This window comes from Monodelphis domestica, chromosome 2, assembly GCF_027887165.1.
Source record: "Monodelphis domestica isolate mMonDom1 chromosome 2, mMonDom1.pri, whole genome shotgun sequence".
Taxonomy (NCBI): Eukaryota; Metazoa; Chordata; class Mammalia; order Didelphimorphia; family Didelphidae; genus Monodelphis; species Monodelphis domestica.
In genome coordinates, this window is record NC_077228.1 from 233046564 (window position 1) to 233064001 (window position 17438).

Genomic DNA, 17438 nt, shown 5'->3' on the forward strand with positions numbered 1-17438 from the left:
GATAGCTGGAAGAAGAGGAAAAGGAAAAAGAAAGGGGAATAAGGTAAGTGATGGAGGTCTTCTTGGTTCAATGGCAGAACTTCCTATGATTGTAAAATGTTGCTTCAAGTCATTAACGGCTTCTAAATCTGGCAGCAGGCTTCTGTCCTGACAGTCATCATCAAATGGCCCAGATATAGCAAGACTGTCAAAAGGGAACCTAAGCTCTGCTTTAAAAGGTGGTTTTCCTCTGAAAGAGGAAATTGGCTATATGGGAATATGAAATAAGGAAATGAACATGACAGGAAGAAGCCCGTCTCAGTCTAGAGACTCAACCTTTTTGCACTATGGACATCTTTAGTGGTCTGTTGAAAACTAACAACCCTTAGAATGAAGTTTGTAAAAGGATGAAACAAAATACATAGGATTACAAAGGAGACCAATTACATTGAAATAGTCAAAAAATATTTTTAAAAGTTGAAGGAATCCCTGAAATATGTCCATGGAACCCCAAGGGGTCCATGGACTGCAAATTAAGAACCCCTGGCATAGACAAATCTTTGGTTTTCATCAGCCCAAGTCAGACAAGGCAAGGGAAGCAGAAATTGATAAGCAAAGTACTCCCCCTCCCCCAAAAAGAGGCTGATCCTGTAAAGATCATGTGACCAAAGGTGTCTTCAGTTCAGTGAGTTTAAGGGTTTTCTTCATCACTTCTTGGCACGCTTTCTCTATCTGACAACAAAATCCAGCACGCTTCATATTCTTTGTTCCACTCTCAATAAATGTGGGTGGATTCTTCTGCCCTTCAGATTTTGTCTTCTCATCCTGGGTGAAAATCATGATTTCACAGGGGCAAGGATACTTTTCATCCCCTGGTGATTTCCATTGTTCCAGTCTCTCCATTTTAGTACACCATCTCCTTAAGTGGCTATGACTTTAAAAAATTACCACTTGCTGCCCAACCCTGTAATGATAAGCTTCTTCAAACTTATTTAGGTTCCTTTTAGGATTTTATTTGGGGTGGAATTATGTGCCAGGCACTGGGCAAAATGCTTTGTAATTATTATCTCATTTGATCCTAACAACCCTGGGAATTAGTAGTTGTTATAATCTTGATTTACAATTGAGGAAACTGAGGCAAACAGGATCAAATGACTTGCCCAGGGTCATATAGCTAGTATGTGTCTGAGGCCAAATTTGAACTCAGATCTTCCTTACTACCAGGCCCAGAGCTCTAACCATAATGATACCTAGCTGCCTTGCAAGTATTGGGCCCATATTATCCAAAGCAGTATAGGAAAACCATGAAAGCTTGCCTACTGCTGATCCAGCCTTCAAGCCAAAATCCCACCTCCATGCCATGATGGAGCATCCAGAGGGCCTGAGTGGTGGAAGCTTTTGTTCAGACAGGAAAAAAAGAAGTCAAACAGATTGTCTTCATAGCACCATAATTTGTTGCTCTGGTTGTGACGATGAAAAAATATTTAGTTCATGAACTTGTAATTAGCTGAATGTATGTAAGAGATAGCACGACACTGGGTTAGAGATCCAATTAGGTTGCACAGTGGACAGAGCATTGGGCCTGTGGATTGATCATCAGACCTAAGTTCAAATCTGGCTTCAGGCATTTAGGAGTTGTGTGATTGAGCAATTCACTTACTCTGAGCCTCAGTTTCCTCATCTGTAAAGTAGAAATGATAGAAGCACCTGATAGGGTTGTTGTGAGAATACAGAGAGATCTGTAAAGTGTTTTGCTAGATAATTGCTTTTATATATATATATGTTTATAAATATATAACATGTTCATATACATAAATATGCATATATTTATAGGTTTAATTGATAATTTGTTTAAATTATATATAATAGAGCAGTAAATCAATATATACATGCAAAACATATATGCTATATATATATTTGTGGATATATACATACAGAGAGATGTATATATGTATTAAGCATGTGTATATGATAGAGGGACAGCCCTGGAATCAAGATCTGAGTTCAAGTCGTACCTCTAACACATACTAACTTATGGGTAAATCACAGAACTTCTCAGGGTTCCAGACAACCCAGCTATAATGCCATATATATATATATATATATATATATATATATATATATATATAACAGGCAATTTCCACACCAGGAGTTCTGCCACACAAAAATGAAGTTAGGGGTTCACCTTTATAAAAAAATTAATAATGTAAAATACATTCAATAGTCAAATTAAGTTTTTTGTTGTTGTTGTTGTTGTTTTAAGTGACATTTTTACATTTTAAAAATGAACAGTGGAGGTAGCTAGGTGGTGCAGTAGATAGAGCATCAGGCCTGGAGTCAGAGGAGCTGGGTTCAAATGTGGCTTCAGACACTTCCTAGCTGTGTGATTCTGGGCAAGTCACTTAATCCATTTGCTTAACCCTTCCCCTTCTGGCTTAGAATTGCCATAAAACAAAAAAAGGTTAAAAATTTTCACAGTGCTCTTAAATTTGTAAAAAGCACTAGAAAATTACCAAAAACAACAATAAAAAAAGAAAAAACAATGTAGTAGTTTACAAAATGGTGGCTCCTCAGGATTTTGCCCAGTTCAATGACATCTCTGGGTGGAAATGAACAGTAATCCTGGAAAACTGGCCTAAGGGCTCGGATTAATCAACACTCAGTTCTCATTCGCGGAGAAAGCTCTGAAGAAAATAATGCTTTCACTCTGACCTTCTGTTTTAGTATCAATTCTATGACAAAAGAGTGGCAAGGGTTAGGCAGACGAGGTTATGTGACCTTCCTGGGTTTCACAGCTAGGAAGTGTCTTGAAGCCATATTTGAATCCAAGGCAGATCCTTCCGACTTCAGGCTTAGTGCTCCATCCGCCCTGCTACCTAGCTATCCCTGGAGAGGATTTTTTTAGACCTTTTTTAGACCTTCTGCCTTCCAAGACAAAACAGTGGTAAGGGCTAGGGAAGTGAGGTTAAGTGACTTGCCTAGGATCACATAGCTAGGAAGAGCCCTTCCATCTCCAGGCCTGGCTCTCTACCCACTGGGCCACCCAGCTGCCTTTCCTGGGGAGGGCTGACATTAAATATTGGCCTCCTAGGGCCAATGGTGACAATGGTGTGAGGGTATGGGTCAGGGTGCAATTAGAGGACAAACTCACTGAAACAGCTTCTTGTGCCAATCCCTCAGGAAGGGAAAAACTGAACAGAAGTAACATTAGATGTACAGGAAGTCTTGGGTGTTTTGAGGGTGACAAGCCTTCTACACTGGCCCACAGACTAGAGCAGACAGCATAGAAAGCCAGTGCCTCAACAGGAAAGCGAGCAACCTTGTTAGCGTTCCCTTGTTTCTTTTGAACTTCCTTCCTACAACTCTCCCAGGATAAGACTCCAAGGGAATGTGTCCTGCACATGACAGTGGTTACTATTTCCAAATAGGGTCAAAGGCAGAGGGCTCCAACCATGACTGGGAGTCTCCCAACCTTTGGCCTAGAGCTTGTCTCATTCTCTTCCTTCTGAATCTCTTTTGTGGCCCAGCCGTGGGTAACCAGGCCTTGGAAGTAGTGATGGTGGTACCTTGGAGAGCAAAGCTTTGATGGAATCCCCTTATATCTGGCTTATCTGTCTGTGAAAGGGGGAAGGAGAGAAAAATATTGGAGGCCGTCTACCTTGAACAAGGTGGTGGTGGTGGGGACAGGAGAGTCAGAGGTAAGAGAAACAAAGACAAAAACAGAAAGAGGAGAGAGATGTCAGCAAGTCAAGCTGGAGATTAGAAAACAATCTTGCCATATGGGCAAAAGGCTGTCCACAAGCTTAGGGCCTAGAGGTTAGATCTTAGAAGGAAGGGAAACATTCCCATTCATGTCTGGCTGCTGAGTTTGCTGGGTGGGAATTTAGGGGGAAAGAAATCCCTCATCAGATTTATTTCAAGGATGGAGTGGGCTGGTGGAGGCTTTCTTTCAGGTCTCAGGACACTCAGGAAGACTTGCTAGTCAAGAGACTTGCTTGGGTCCTGGCTTGATCATTTATTGATTCATTATTCAGACTTTCTAAGCTTCAGTTATTTCATCTACAAAATGGGGGTGAAATCCATCCTGAGTATCTCACAGGGCTACTTGGGAGGATCCAATGAAATCTAATTTGATAAGTGCTTTGTAACCCTAAAGTGCCATTATAAATATAAGCCATTATTAGTAGAGTTACTATTTATATCAACAAGATCAATTCCCTTACTGCCCCCCAACCCCATTCAATGGCCTGTTTAAAGGGGAAGCCATCTATCTATTCCCTGGGCTGCCAGGGATCTCTTCCTGAAATGAGGGTTGGTATGGAAGTAGCAGAAATGTAACTCTCATTCTATAAATTCAGGACAGAGAAATATTCTGAAAACAGAGGCAGAGAGATTAGACAAAACATGTTGGAACTCAGCTGGCAGGGCAGGAAGTTGGCAGGGTGGGGAGTGGGGTGGACAACCACAGACAAGCAAGAACAGAATCACACCAGCTGAGTTGAGGGGGAAGCAGAGGGCAGAGGAGTTGGCCACCCAAGGTCCCTGGCACAGCATCCCTTCAGCTGAGCCAAAGTGGCCAGACGGTGACTCTCACATGACCCTGAGCTCTAACAGACACAAAAACAACAAAAACTCATCCATACCACCAACTAGGTACCTACTCCACATCTCACACTAAGGCAGGCTCCCAGTCAAAGACAACCAAATGAACATTTCACTCAAGGTTCACTCGATGGATGAAATTTGGAGAAGTGTGAGTGTTTGGGTGGGGTTTGGGGGGAGAGTTAAATGGAGAGGGTAGACATTCATTTCCTGGCTTCCTGGGTGACAGGTCCATCCAGAGGGCAACGCTTTGGAAACAGATCACAAAATGTTGCCACACTTCAGGCTCAGGGTGAGACTGGGGTGGGAATTCCAGCTCAAAGTTCTGGATACCATGATCCTCCCTGCCCATTGGAGGAAGCATAACTTCCACCCCCAGCCCTGCTTGCTCAAGGCAATACTCACCTACTTCAGAGGGGCCAGCAAGCAGGCCTCAGGCCAGACTGTGCAGGTGAAAAAGTTACTTGGGGAAAAGCTAACCACTCAGCCCCTCATTGATACAAAGAGCCAAGACACACCAAAGGAAATCCTCAAGCAGGTTAAACTGCTTCTGATGAGAACTAATGAAAGCATTTCTGAAAAAAGCCTGATCACTGGTAAATGCCTCATTCTTGATTGGTGGCAGAAGCGTAGCACTGGGAAGGGCTCAGCAGCAGGGGGGAAGGAAAATCCCAAAGAGCTAGTCAGACCCCACACCCCAGGGGTGATGCAGAGAGAAGAGAATGCTGAGGCCAACCAGGGGCATTATGGGCATGGGGCGTGCAGCTACACGTGTGGCTGGCTGGCGACAGAGAAACCAGAAGCTTCCAGACTGAATGGAGACAAGAGGTGGGAGAAGGGAAGGAAAGGAAGGAGAAAATCCATTTTCAGGACCCAAGGAGGGAATCAACCTTTTCCCAATGGATTTAGGTAAAAGCAAAGGACTGGAGCCAAGTGAAGAAACCACAGCTCTCAACAGACTCTCAGGAATTGGCTACTAAGCTTTGGAAATGAGAACAGCCCAGACTCTATGCCTAGGTAGTGTTAGGAGTGCCATCCCGCCCCAATACACCAGCCCACACCCCTCCTGGTAGGTACTCAAGCAGGCCAACATCTGAGGAGTCTGTCCAGAGCCACTGGGAAGTAGGTGAGGATTATTTGGCACATGAAGACTTAGAGCAACTTACTAACTCTAGTCAGGGGGGGCAGTTCAAAACCTGGCCACTTCAACATCAGCGCTGCAATAAAAACAAAATGCAGTTGGTATGAGAGGTAAAGCCTATCCACCCTGGGTAAGCAAAAGGGCGTTGTGTTAATCTAGGACAAACAGGGAGCTCAATGGAGCAGTTGGCACTTTAGCACCAGGAATTTTGTTTGCATGCTGCTTCTGCTGAGAAAAAAAAAAATTTTTTTTTTGAAACCCACATTTTATCCTTTGGAAGGGAGAAAAAATAAAGCATATACAGGAAAAAGGAGACCAAAAGTACCAAGTCTACCTGGGGATGGTGGGTAGGGGAAAGAGATAGCAAATCAAACATTCTCTTCCTTTAAGCCAACTGCTCAGGTGGTACCAAGAGTTTCCTTGTGAGCTCATGGAGCATGTGTACTCCACAGTGGGAGGAGGGAGCAGCCAGTAAGCAAAATATCAAATGCCCTTTACTACATCTGTGCTCCCTGGAAGGCAAGTTCTCCAATTCCATCCAAGCTGAAGAATCAAAGCAAAGGGAACCCTGGGCTTGATTTCTTATGCCCCAACCCTCACAAACACACTTTCCCAAGCTTACATTCACATCAGCTAGCCCTTTTCTTGCTTCCCTAGGAAAATAAAAAGAATACTTTTTTTTTCTTTAAACGATACCAAGTTATTCTGCTAGGCCATCAGGTTATTAACTCTCACACAATATTATCTCCAAGGAGTTATTCAGAGAATAGAAATAATGCCAGTGGGTTGATCTACTGAGGGAAAAATGAAAGATGGTTCTCTATATATCATGCCTGCTGTACCAGTTTACATGCATGGCCACTATGAAAGAGTAGGTTCTCTTCAAGAGTTTATGTAGCCAAAAAATTTATCATCTTGCAGCCAATCTGGTGACATGCCATCATTCCACCCTTGACTAGGATGGTGGTCCTTGGTTGATAAAGATGCATAGTCCATTTGAGCCTGTATTTGAAGTCTTTGCAGCTTGCTTAGATGCTATCAGAGATTGTAGATTTATGCACTAGCCTCTGAGAAGTCAGGGTCACACCTCCATGCCATGATGAGGTATTGGAAGTGTTTTCTGAAGGTATTTCTAGATATGTAGCAATCTTTTCTGCCACATACCCAATACCCAAGTCTGGTCACTGACAAAACAGAAAAACTCAAAAAAATCACCGAAGCCCAACTCAATGCAATAAATAAAACTTTTATTCAAACAATTTACTCCAGTACAGGGCACGTTTCTCTTCAGATTTAAAAAAAAAAGAAAGAAAAAGGAAAAGAAAAAAAGGTTTTTCATCACTTTACAATCTTCATAACAAGTTTTGCTATTTTGTGTATACATTCAATCCACTGAGCATAAAATCCCCTGGATTTAAGATCTTTTAGCAACATCATCATCCCAACACGGAGGGTTTCTTAGTAAACAGGTCCGTGTTCTGGCTTCCCCACCCCCACCCCTTTTAACACAAAAACGAGAACCCCTCTCTTGTTTTCTCTCTACATATCATATGTATTGCCAACAAAATCCTAGTCAACAGGTAGGTAGGAGGTTTTAAAATCACACTGGAAAAGGAAGTGTCTACGGCTTCATAATGAAGACTTTCACCAACACGGAAAGGGTAAAGTGGGGCTGTTGGCCCTTCACTCACTTCCCAGACAGAATTCAGTGGGTGAAGAAACAATACCAGTAGCCATTGAGTCCCATGTGTTTGTCTCTAAAGTGACCAAGACATACAAAGAAGATGAACAGTGTTTAGGAAAGAATGCAACAGGAGACTGCCTGTTTACCCCACCCCTCCCTATACAGGGGCAGCCTGGGGCCCAGGTCATTAAAGCAGCCTTACAAATAGCCACTTGCCCAGGGCAATGAGGTTCAATCATTTAATGTCATTTGTGTTACCACACCCCTATAAGGAAGGAGGGCTGGCATGTGGTAGGGACTAATCTGCAAAGCTGGTTTAAGGAATATTTCCAAAAGGAAGGAGGAAAAAAAATATACATATATATATATATATAGCTATACCTATAATCTTTATCTATCTATCACTATAGGTAGGTAAGATAGATAGATCGATCGATCGATCAAGGTCTTTGGAATTCTCTTTAGTCAGGTGCGTATTCCTTCCCCAGCCCCTACCCAGGTGCGCTAAAGTGAGGTAACAATACCCTGCTACAAAAAAGATATATATATATACATATATATTCTATGTACACTTATAAAACAACTTCATTGAGAAAGAAGCTTTTGACTGGCCCCTTAGGCTGGGTCCTAAGCAGATGGGCATGAGGCCCCAACGGTCCTTCACAGAGAGCCAGCCAGCTTTCCTAGTGGGCCAAAGCCTGACGATCCACTGTTCTCTAAGCCACCCTTGGGCAAGGGAATAAGGGGGTGGGCTGGGGAGGGGGTGGGGGTTGCACTGCAAGCCTGCTCTCAAAGAGAAAGACTATAGCCTCTTTAAGAGTCTTTAGTCTGCCTTCCCTTGCCTAATAAAGAAACTGGGCTGTGAACCCAGTGAAAGTCATATTGGAAAAAAAAAAACGTAACAGTACATACACCATTAGTCCATGCATATTGGGTTTGGATGTGTTTTGTTTTGTGGTGTGTATGGGTGTGTTAGTATTTTGGGGTGCCATGGAGGGAGTCCTTTATCTGCTGAGGATTTTCTTTTGCTTTCAGACTCTAAACATGGCTCAGGAAAGAGCTTTAGAAAAGGGATAGTGCATTGTCAACATCCAAAGGTACATGGGGAGAAGGAGGCAGCAGAATGGTTGTAGACACTGCATCCAAGCTGCCACTCCCCAGGGGAGCAGACACCCCCGTTGGGCAGTTTATACTCTGAAAGGCTTTGGACCAGAGTCAGAGGCAGGGCAGGGATGAAGAATAAAGAAACAGAGATGAAGCAGCACCATGGATCCTTGATGATCACAGAGTTTAAAATGTCACCAACCAAAAGGCAAGGGGGGAAAAAAAGACTATCCAAGAACAAACCAATGAGTTGAAGAAGGGGGAAAAAGGAAAAGGGAGAGACCAAATAAATCAGAGAAATCAAGGCAGGGAGAAAGAGAAGCAGAAAATCTCTTCAAAGCAGCAGGTGCCATTTCTAGTCAAGGGGTCCTCACACTGTTGAGACCAGAGTCCCACTGCCACTGTGAAACAGAAAAGTACAGAACTGCCAGACCGAACACTTCACGGTGTGTCCAAAGGACAATAGACCCTGCTCCTCCCCATCCCTACACCCCAGGCACACAGGTCCAACCCCACCCTTCCCATGCAATATCTCTTTTCTGAAGCTCCAGGGGCATCCCTCCCTGGCAGACCTAGATGAATGATTATTTAGTTTCTCTAGGGATCCCTACTCCCAGGGGGGAAGGATGGGAGAAGGCAGCAGTACAAACTAGAGTTGGGGACTTTAGCTGATTCCCCTCAAGTAGACTCTCTTCTCTGCCTTTTTAGGTTGATTATCTATTTCAGGCCAAGGGTCCCAATTTTAGAAATGGGAAAATGTCTTGAACCTTTCAAGCAGGAAAAAGGGCTCTTTGTCTACCAGGTGAGCCAAGCTTGCCCAGAAGTCATAAGAAGTGTCAGTACTATACAATCAGGCCTGCTTTGTGCATAGAGTTTTCATACTTCAGATAGATGACTCTTCCAATTCTAAGATTCTGTGACAAGAATTTGAGGCCCCTTTTCTTGGCTCACCTCTGGAGGGTAGGAAGTAGGGACTACGGGGCCATGCTAAGGGTGAAAGGACAGGAGTTATGTCTGATAATTAATGAGATGGGTGTGGGACTCTAACACCCTCTGCTGGATGCCCAGCTCAATCTACAAAAATGTTGGCCCAGGAGAAACCTCTAGTAGTGTGCTATAGTGACCTCAAATTTCCATTAAGGGTCAAGTTGTGACCCCTTTGGTTGCCAAGAAGATAATTCACAGGGAAGGAATCCTCCACCTTATCCCATCATCATCAGGACAACTGCACATAAATCCAATGTGGGTATTGCACATTTGCTAATTTAGGTAGAGGAGGGAGCAATTATGCTATTTATCATCCAGACATTTTAAGGATTTTTCTAGCCAGCTTGGAGACAAGCTGTCTAACCTTTAAAAATAGATCCCTAAGAAAGGGGTCTGAAAATTAGTGAATGAGGACACTGACAGAGGAAAGGATCCCTAGAGACCAATGATCGAGTGACATCCTGGACATGATTTCTTCATAAATAAATTTGTAGGCCAGATCTCTAATATCCACCCATCAACCCTATCCTGTAGATCTCCCTCCCACTTTTCCCATGTTATCAACCAGGCATGCCTGTAGGAAGTAGTCTTTATAAGTTATAAGTACTCTGCCCTTAAAAACAACCCATCCCAGTTCCCTGGCCTAATGAACTCGGTATCTTCCAGAAGTGACATGTTAAGCCCAAGATAAGGTAAAAAACAGACAGAGATTCCTCTTACCTGCTCACAGATCGGGAACCGTAGTCATCTAGGCCCTGGGGAAGTGAAAAAAAATAATCAACAGGTCAGTTGCAAGGTTTTTGAGAGTTGCCACGGGATAGCTAACATGTCTAACATGAAGAATGTGCCATTTTCAAACTTAATAGAGACAGAAGAAGAGAAGGCTAGATTCTAGCATTCTTGGAGAAAAGAATATGGGATGGGTTCTCTATTCCTCCCTTTTATCACTTATCATTGCAAGTAGGTTTATTTAATTCTTAGATAGAAGTGGGGAGAAAATACTACATGAGAAAACAAGGCAGAATGTGTGTGAAAAAATATCTGTTGTGCTGAGACCTAGGTAGAGATGATGGGGCACTAAATTTCATATGTACCAATGGAGGAAGGAAAAGAGGACCAGGGAAAACAAGGAACAACTTGTGTTAGGGTAATAGGGGAAGGGATCAAACTAAATTGTTTTTTAGGCATTGGGGAAAAAAAAAAGATTTGGTATCTTCCCCTGAGCCATTACTATCCCAAGGGATATCTCCCACCCAGCTACTCCTGAAGACTAGGGAAAGGGATCCTAACCTCTCTGTTGTGGCTCTGTAATCTCACAGCAGTAGCCGTCAATCATCAGAGTTGAGGCTTCAGTCTTTTACAGTAAATTTAACTGAAACATTTAAATGTCTATTCGAGCAGAAAGATTTCATACGGTAAGATGCATGTGGTGAGACACACAGCCAAGGAGGCACGAAAGAACAGAGTGCCTTCGCTTCTCCCATCTGAGGGTACTCTTGGTACTATCCCTGTCCCAAGGCAAATTCTTCTGAGAAAAGCCCCCATGAGCCACAAATTGTAGAGGACTAGGCTGGCAGAGCTCCCTGCCCCTCTACACTTCAAAAAAGGAATAAGCCTTGATAGACTTTTATAGCAAACAAAATGTAAAGAATGATTTCAGATTTGATGTTGTTTGAGGAGGTCTAGCTAGGAGATTCCATAAATGGAGAGGGGCCACAAACCTTATCTATTCTTCCTCCAGGTAATGACTTGACAGACTAGGTCAAGAAGCCAAGTTAGGAATCTAAAGAGTGAAATCAAACTGAATCCAGGCCCTTGGAAGCCAGTCTTGGGAGAAGTGCATTGGGCACATGCCAGACCGAGGTTCAGGTCATCTACTCCCCTAGTAGGTAGGATCTCCATTCCAGGTAACCTATTCCATCCTTTAATCTTCCAGACCACCCCAACACATTTCCCCTGAGACTGACTTCCAAGGAACTGGGTTCACTTTGATTTCATTCTTTCTAGATTCCTAACTTTGACTGTAGTGATCTAGTGAGCTTAATGAAGCGCACCAACTTCTATATTGAGGACCAGGTGAGTACTGGTGGGGAGCACTCGGGGAACTCAGCTAAATCTCTGTTTCACATTTTTATGGCATTTTTCTCCCATGTAAGGTTTTGGCCACAGGAGCAATTGCAGGAGTTTCTGATGGCCCTAACACCACTTTGTCAAATGGAACAGATGCAGCACTAGCCTATGAATCCTCCTTTTCTCTTTTCTTTTACTTCCTTCCTCCTTCCTTCTTTTTTAAAAAACCCTTACCTTCAGCCTTAGAATAAATACTGTGGATTTGTTTCAAGGTAGAAGAATGGTATGGACTAGGTGATGGATGAGGGTTAAGTGACTTGCCCAGCGTCACATAGCTGAGGCCTGATTTGAAAAGTATTCTTCATTTCTAATGCCATTAAGAAACTACAGAAACTCGAGACAGGTAGCAAAACACAGCAACAGGTTAGCCAGATGCTTTGTATGTTCCCTTTAAAAAGTCCTCAGAAATAGCAAAGCTAGCCATAAAGATGATTGTTTGATCACAGGTCAGGACCTCTGGAAGTGGCCCCTCAAGTGAAAAAAAGGTAAGACAAAATAGTTGGCCTTAGAACATTTAAAAAATGCCAGTTTTCTGCTTTTTCCCATCCTTGCCTTTGGCCCCAGAGCTACACGGCATTAGTGGTCAACAGTCTAGTTTGCCTGGTGTCTAACCCCTGGAGAAAGGTACAATCTGATACAACTCTTTCCAATTCCTCAATATCTCCACGTGCTATGGTGGGGCCTGATTTGGTCTCTTCTTCTGGAGTGGTAGCAGAGAGAGATTTGACAGAAGAGAAGTTCCCCATCCGAGGTAAGGGAGAAAGAGGAAGGATATGTCAGGGAGAGATGGAGGGTACAAATGTGTGAACTAGAAAGCAAATAGGATTCCCTACCATGTGGCCACTCCTTTGTGTAGGTCTATGCCAAAGGAAGGATATTGGTGTCAAGCACAAGGATGAAGGGAAGGAGGAGTATTAAGCAGATAAACACCTCTGTCTGCCAGCCAAATGTCAAACACAAATGATTTGTGAATTATCTACACCCTGGCTCCCCTTTCATTAATGGGATGACCAAGATAGAGTCACCCTCTTGGATAATAAAAAAAAAAATCCCATGGGCAAGCTGCCTAGCTGCTCTGGGCCCAAAGCAAATTCCCTTGTGGCAGGAAGCAGGACTGATGCTACTGAACACCAGGGACAGCTTCCAAAGCCCAAGGATAATCTGCAATGCAGGTAACCTGACTGAGTGAATAGACAAGAGACTAGAAGGGAAGCAGGCAGAGAATGGAAAATTTATGAGCTCTTCTGCAAACACTACTAGTCCTAAAGCTAATTTTGTTGTCATTCACCTAAAGAGCTTGTCTTGATTCTATTGAAAAGTATAAAGAAAGAAAAAACTGGTGGGGGCAGGGGGGAAGGAGCTATAAATAATTTATTTCCTTCTCCCTACTCTATCATCCAAACCTATTGTTTCTCAGAATATGCTATTCATCTAATAAAGATTCAAACCAAAATTCTCTGACTTCCATCCCCTTTTCTCAAATTCTATCATAACCAATGAACTCTCTTTTCTTGAATATTATCAAATATTTGTAAAGTCCTGAGTACATGGCCTAGCACATAATAGGCTCTTTTTTTTTGAAACCTTTACATCTTAGAATATAGTGTTTTAAATCAAAATAGGTTTCAAGGCAGGAGGTAAGTTAAGGGCTAGGTAATTGGGATTAAGTGACTTGTCTGGGGTCACACAGCTAGGAAGTGTCCGAATCCAGAATTGAACCCAGGACCTCCCACCTCTAGACCTGATTCTCTGCCTAGCCATTGAGTCATCTAGCTGCTCCCAATAATGGGCTCTTTATAAGTTCTTGTTCATTCCCTTTCTCTCTTTGAGGCCACATAGACCTTTGGAGAGGGGAGGCAACTGGGGACTTCTATGTAGTTCCTAAGAGCATGCAGTAAATAGTACAACAAATACGGTACTGTGTTGTTCATCAATTGTGTCTGACTCTTCATGCCCCCATTGGAGGTTTTCATGGCAAAAATACTATAGTGGTTTGCCATGTCTTTCTGCAGTTCATTTGACAGATGAGGAGATTGAGGCAATCAGGGTTAAGGAACCTGTCCAAGATCACCCAGCTAGAAAGTATCTGAGGCTGGATTTGAACGCATGTCTTCCTGACTCTAAGCCTGGTGCTTTATCGAGTGCACTACCTACCTTACTTATCTTCGAATTTTCTTTATAATAGCCCAAAACTAGAAATGCAGCAAATGCCCAGTGAACAGGAAATGGCCAAGCAAGTTGTGACACAATGAATATAATGGAATATGACTGAACTGTAAGAAATAACGAATATGATGAATACAGAGAAGAATGGGAAGACATTAACCAATGCTAAGTTAAGGAGAAGCAAAAAACCCCTACAAATACAATATGGAAACAACCACAACAAAACAGGTCAAGCTAAAGGCTGCCAAATTGAAATGATAAAACTTGGTCCCAAAGGAGATACGTGAGAAGACGCGGGACCCCAGTTTCTATGTGGAGTCTGGGGACTATGGGGTTGGAATCCTGCAAGATAATACCGGATCCTCCCTCCTGCCACCCCCACACACATATATTGGTTAGGATTAGTATCCTTGTTCTTGTTCCAGTATAGTAGGGCCCCTACATCCTCAGAAAATACATTCTAAGGCCTCCTGCAGAGGGCTGAAACCTTGGATATAAGTGAACACCTACTGACCCCATGTATATATGCTCTGTCCCTAAAAAAGTGAAAATGGAAGAGAAAGGGAGTGGTGAACCACGGGTCAGATTTCCAGCACCCATTTTCAGGTGAACTGCAGAAAGCAAAACCATATATAAGGAGGTTCTACTGTACATGGAATGACTTTCTGGTGGGTGGGTGGGAGTGGAGAGGAGATTCATTTGAGAAATGTGGGCAGTGTAAAAAGAAGAGAATAGAAATGTATTTTTAAAAAGCTTTCTCCAATTGTTTCATGTGTGTGTAGCTCTCCTCAGCTAGAGAGTAATCGCCTGAAGGGCAGGTGCTTTTATATTTTGGTATCTCCCCTCTCCCTTATTTATACCTAATACAATTCTGGGCTCTACTAGATAGTCAATATATGGGTTAATGAGCTAATTATCCATTGGCAAAACTGAGAACTCCTTTACATGGGAGAATGACTCCTCGGGGTAGTTCACATATATTATATTATTATTCTAGAAGAAATGGACTATGACCTGCTGGTGACAAGCCCAGGGTGTCACTTGAGGCCACCCTCTGTGTCCAAGCTGTCAATATTTTCTTCCCAGGTTTATATCATTGCAAAGAAAAAAAAAACCAAACCAACAAACAAAAAACAAACCATAGGCCCTGATGGAAGGAGAGGAGCCAAAAGCTCAGAGGGCTCTAGCATCACGAAGGCTGTTTCCAAGGATGATGAGAGTCGGCTCTGAAGGTTACAGTGTCAATTGGGTGCTTATTCAGCTGTTAGGCTAGGTTCCAACTGGATTATCCAGGCCACTTGAGCCTTGGAAAAGAGTTCTCTCCCACCGCCTTTTTCCCCACACTCATTTAAAATTATATCTTTGCCCACAACGAGGAGACACCAAACCCAAAGGTTCCTCTAGCTGAGGCATGATGATTCCAGTAAAAACATGGCATCTGCCAGGACTCAGCTGCTGCCTGGTATAAGCCTGGTAGGGAGAGGGAGGGATTGGCAGAGGCCACTGGCACTAAATGCCCAGATGTAAGCTCTGAGAAATTTCTGCAATGAACTTTTGGAGAAACACCTCGGTTACCTGAAATAACCTCACAGGAAATCTCCCCCCCCCCAATAACACACATCAAGGACAAACCTTTTCTGTATTTGGGGGCATATAAAGCATTTGGAGGGGGTATATGGGCACAGCAAGGTTTAACCCAAGTCTTGGGGAAAGGGAAAGGGGCTTGAGTGTAGTATAAAGGGGAAGTAAGGTGATCTTATTTCCAGTCAACAACATTTTCAGGGGAGGCAGAAAGGTTTTAGCAAATGGAAGGGAATAGTTTTGAGGGATCATCAAGTGTTAGTCCAGAGATACTGGGAATGATCCATAGAGAAAGAGTTAGAAAACTAAACAAAACAGAACGAAGGCTTTTTTCCATCCTTTCTCTATGGATCATTGTATGTCAGGAGGGGTGGCAAGCAAGAAGCCCAATGAAGACCCATCTTTGTCATGTGTCAAACTTTCCCCCCGGGGCAAGAGAATGAAGAAGAGCTTCAGAAGCAATCACCACCCCACGGACAGGCCCTCTTTTGTGGCTCATCTTCCCAGGCTTCAACCCAGACAAACCAGAGTCTAGGCATCCCTCCAGCTGTGAGCACCATCAGGTTCCCATGGCTTCTCTGCTGGCTGGCTCAGCGGAAACCCTCTGCTCTGCCCGGATAGGATGCTCTCACCTGGGAGAAGGCAGGTACGGCCACGCTGTAGGGTCTTTGCTTGAAGGTGCTGGCCGTCTGGGCCGGGAAGGCCCTTGAAGAGGATACCCCATAATCTGGGGGTGGGATGGCCAGATCCTCTTTGTCTAGGAGGTTGCCTGTACTGCTGCTTTTTCCTTGTTGCAGACTGTCAGGAAACAAGAGAAGGTAGGGTGAGTAAAGGCCATTCAAGGTTCAGGTCATCTACGCCCCCATCCCCAAAAGCAGGAAGGATGACTTCGGGGAGCCACAACCTCCACCCCTCATCAGATTCATCAGGGAGTCTCTATTTTCACACCCATTTCTTGTCCAAGATAACATCTCATTTTTTCCTTTTCTCTTTTAGGCAATACCATATATTGGTTCCAAGGCAGAAGAGTGGTAAGGGCTAGGCAAGGGAGGTGAAGTCACTTACCCAGGGTCACACAGCTAAGAAGTATCCAAGGCCAGGCCTGTCTCAATCCACTGAGCCATTCAATTGCCCCCCAATCTTTCTTTTACTTTCTAAGTTAGCCCCCACCTCATAGAAAAGAAGGAGTAAAAACGGCGTCTCCTTTCCCCTCTCTATTGAGGGGGGAGACTATGAGAGTGGAATACTGTATACCCTATCAGACATGATTAACATATTGATTGGTTTTGTCAAAATGCTTTTTTTCCCCTTAAATTCTTTTTTTAAAAACCTTTTTTCTTAGAATTAAAACTAAGTATTGGTTCCAAGACAGAAGAGCAGTAAGAGCTAAGCAATAGGGGTTAAGTGACTTGCCCAAGGGTCACAGTTAGGAAAGGTCTAAGGCCATATTTGAACCCAGGACCTCCATCTCTAGGCTTAGTTCTCTATCCACTGAGCAACCCAGCTGTCCTCACCCACCTTCCAACATTCGTTTAAAGTTCTTTTAAGAATCATTGTTACAAGAGATGACTCACTGGGGAGTGGAGGGGAGAGAGATGTTTTTGGAACTAAAGGTTATGTAAAAATAAAAGATAGCAAAAAAAAAGTTGATCCTAGTTTACAGTTGAAGCCCAAGTTAAGTTGCTGATTCAGTTGCCTAAATCCCAAATGTTTTCTCGGATTCCCATCTGGGGACATTCTAATCTGTAGAGACAAACCCTAAACAGGGAGATACCTTGGACTCTGTGATCAAACTGTCTCTGAGCCAAGGCTAGAAGCTGATCTCCAAGAGAGGGCTCAGAAGAAACAAAGAATGTTTTCCAAATTTTTAAAAGAAAAAAGGCCTTTGCTTTTCTTATTTTCCCTTTTAAACTCAACCTTTATCTTAAAAAAACAAAACTATCAGGGTACTCTTTTTTAATAGCATGACTCTGTCAAGGCATCCCAAGATTTCAATGTGGAATCCAATTCCTTCCCTTTAACTTCTTAGGACCAAAAGCAAACATTGGCAACTAGTGGCAAAGT

At 43.2% G+C, this 17438-nt stretch overlaps 1 protein-coding gene across 8 annotated transcripts in view; it reads right to left on the reverse strand.

The window, feature by feature from the left end:
- Positions 1–17438, reverse strand: part of BAIAP2 (BAR/IMD domain containing adaptor protein 2) — a 166966-nt gene that overhangs the window by 6495 nt on the left and 143033 nt on the right. Inside the window, exons 12-15 of one of the 8 annotated variants that reach the window (XR_008916447.1) lie at positions 16007–16172; positions 13782–13900; positions 10218–10252; positions 6949–7007 (exon numbers count right to left, since the gene is read on the reverse strand). Coding sequence is in view for 5 of the 8 variants with exons in the window: in XM_001380053.5 (XP_001380090.3) it covers positions 8881–8911; positions 10218–10252; positions 16007–16172 (232 nt within the window). In the remaining 3 variants the exon portion in view is untranslated. Of the gene's footprint in view, positions 1–5747; positions 5799–6948; positions 8912–10217; positions 10253–13781; positions 13901–16006; positions 16173–17438 lie in introns of those variants that run through there. The other 7 variants (XR_008916445.1, XR_008916446.1, XM_056817365.1 and 4 more) reach the window with 7 other exon arrangements.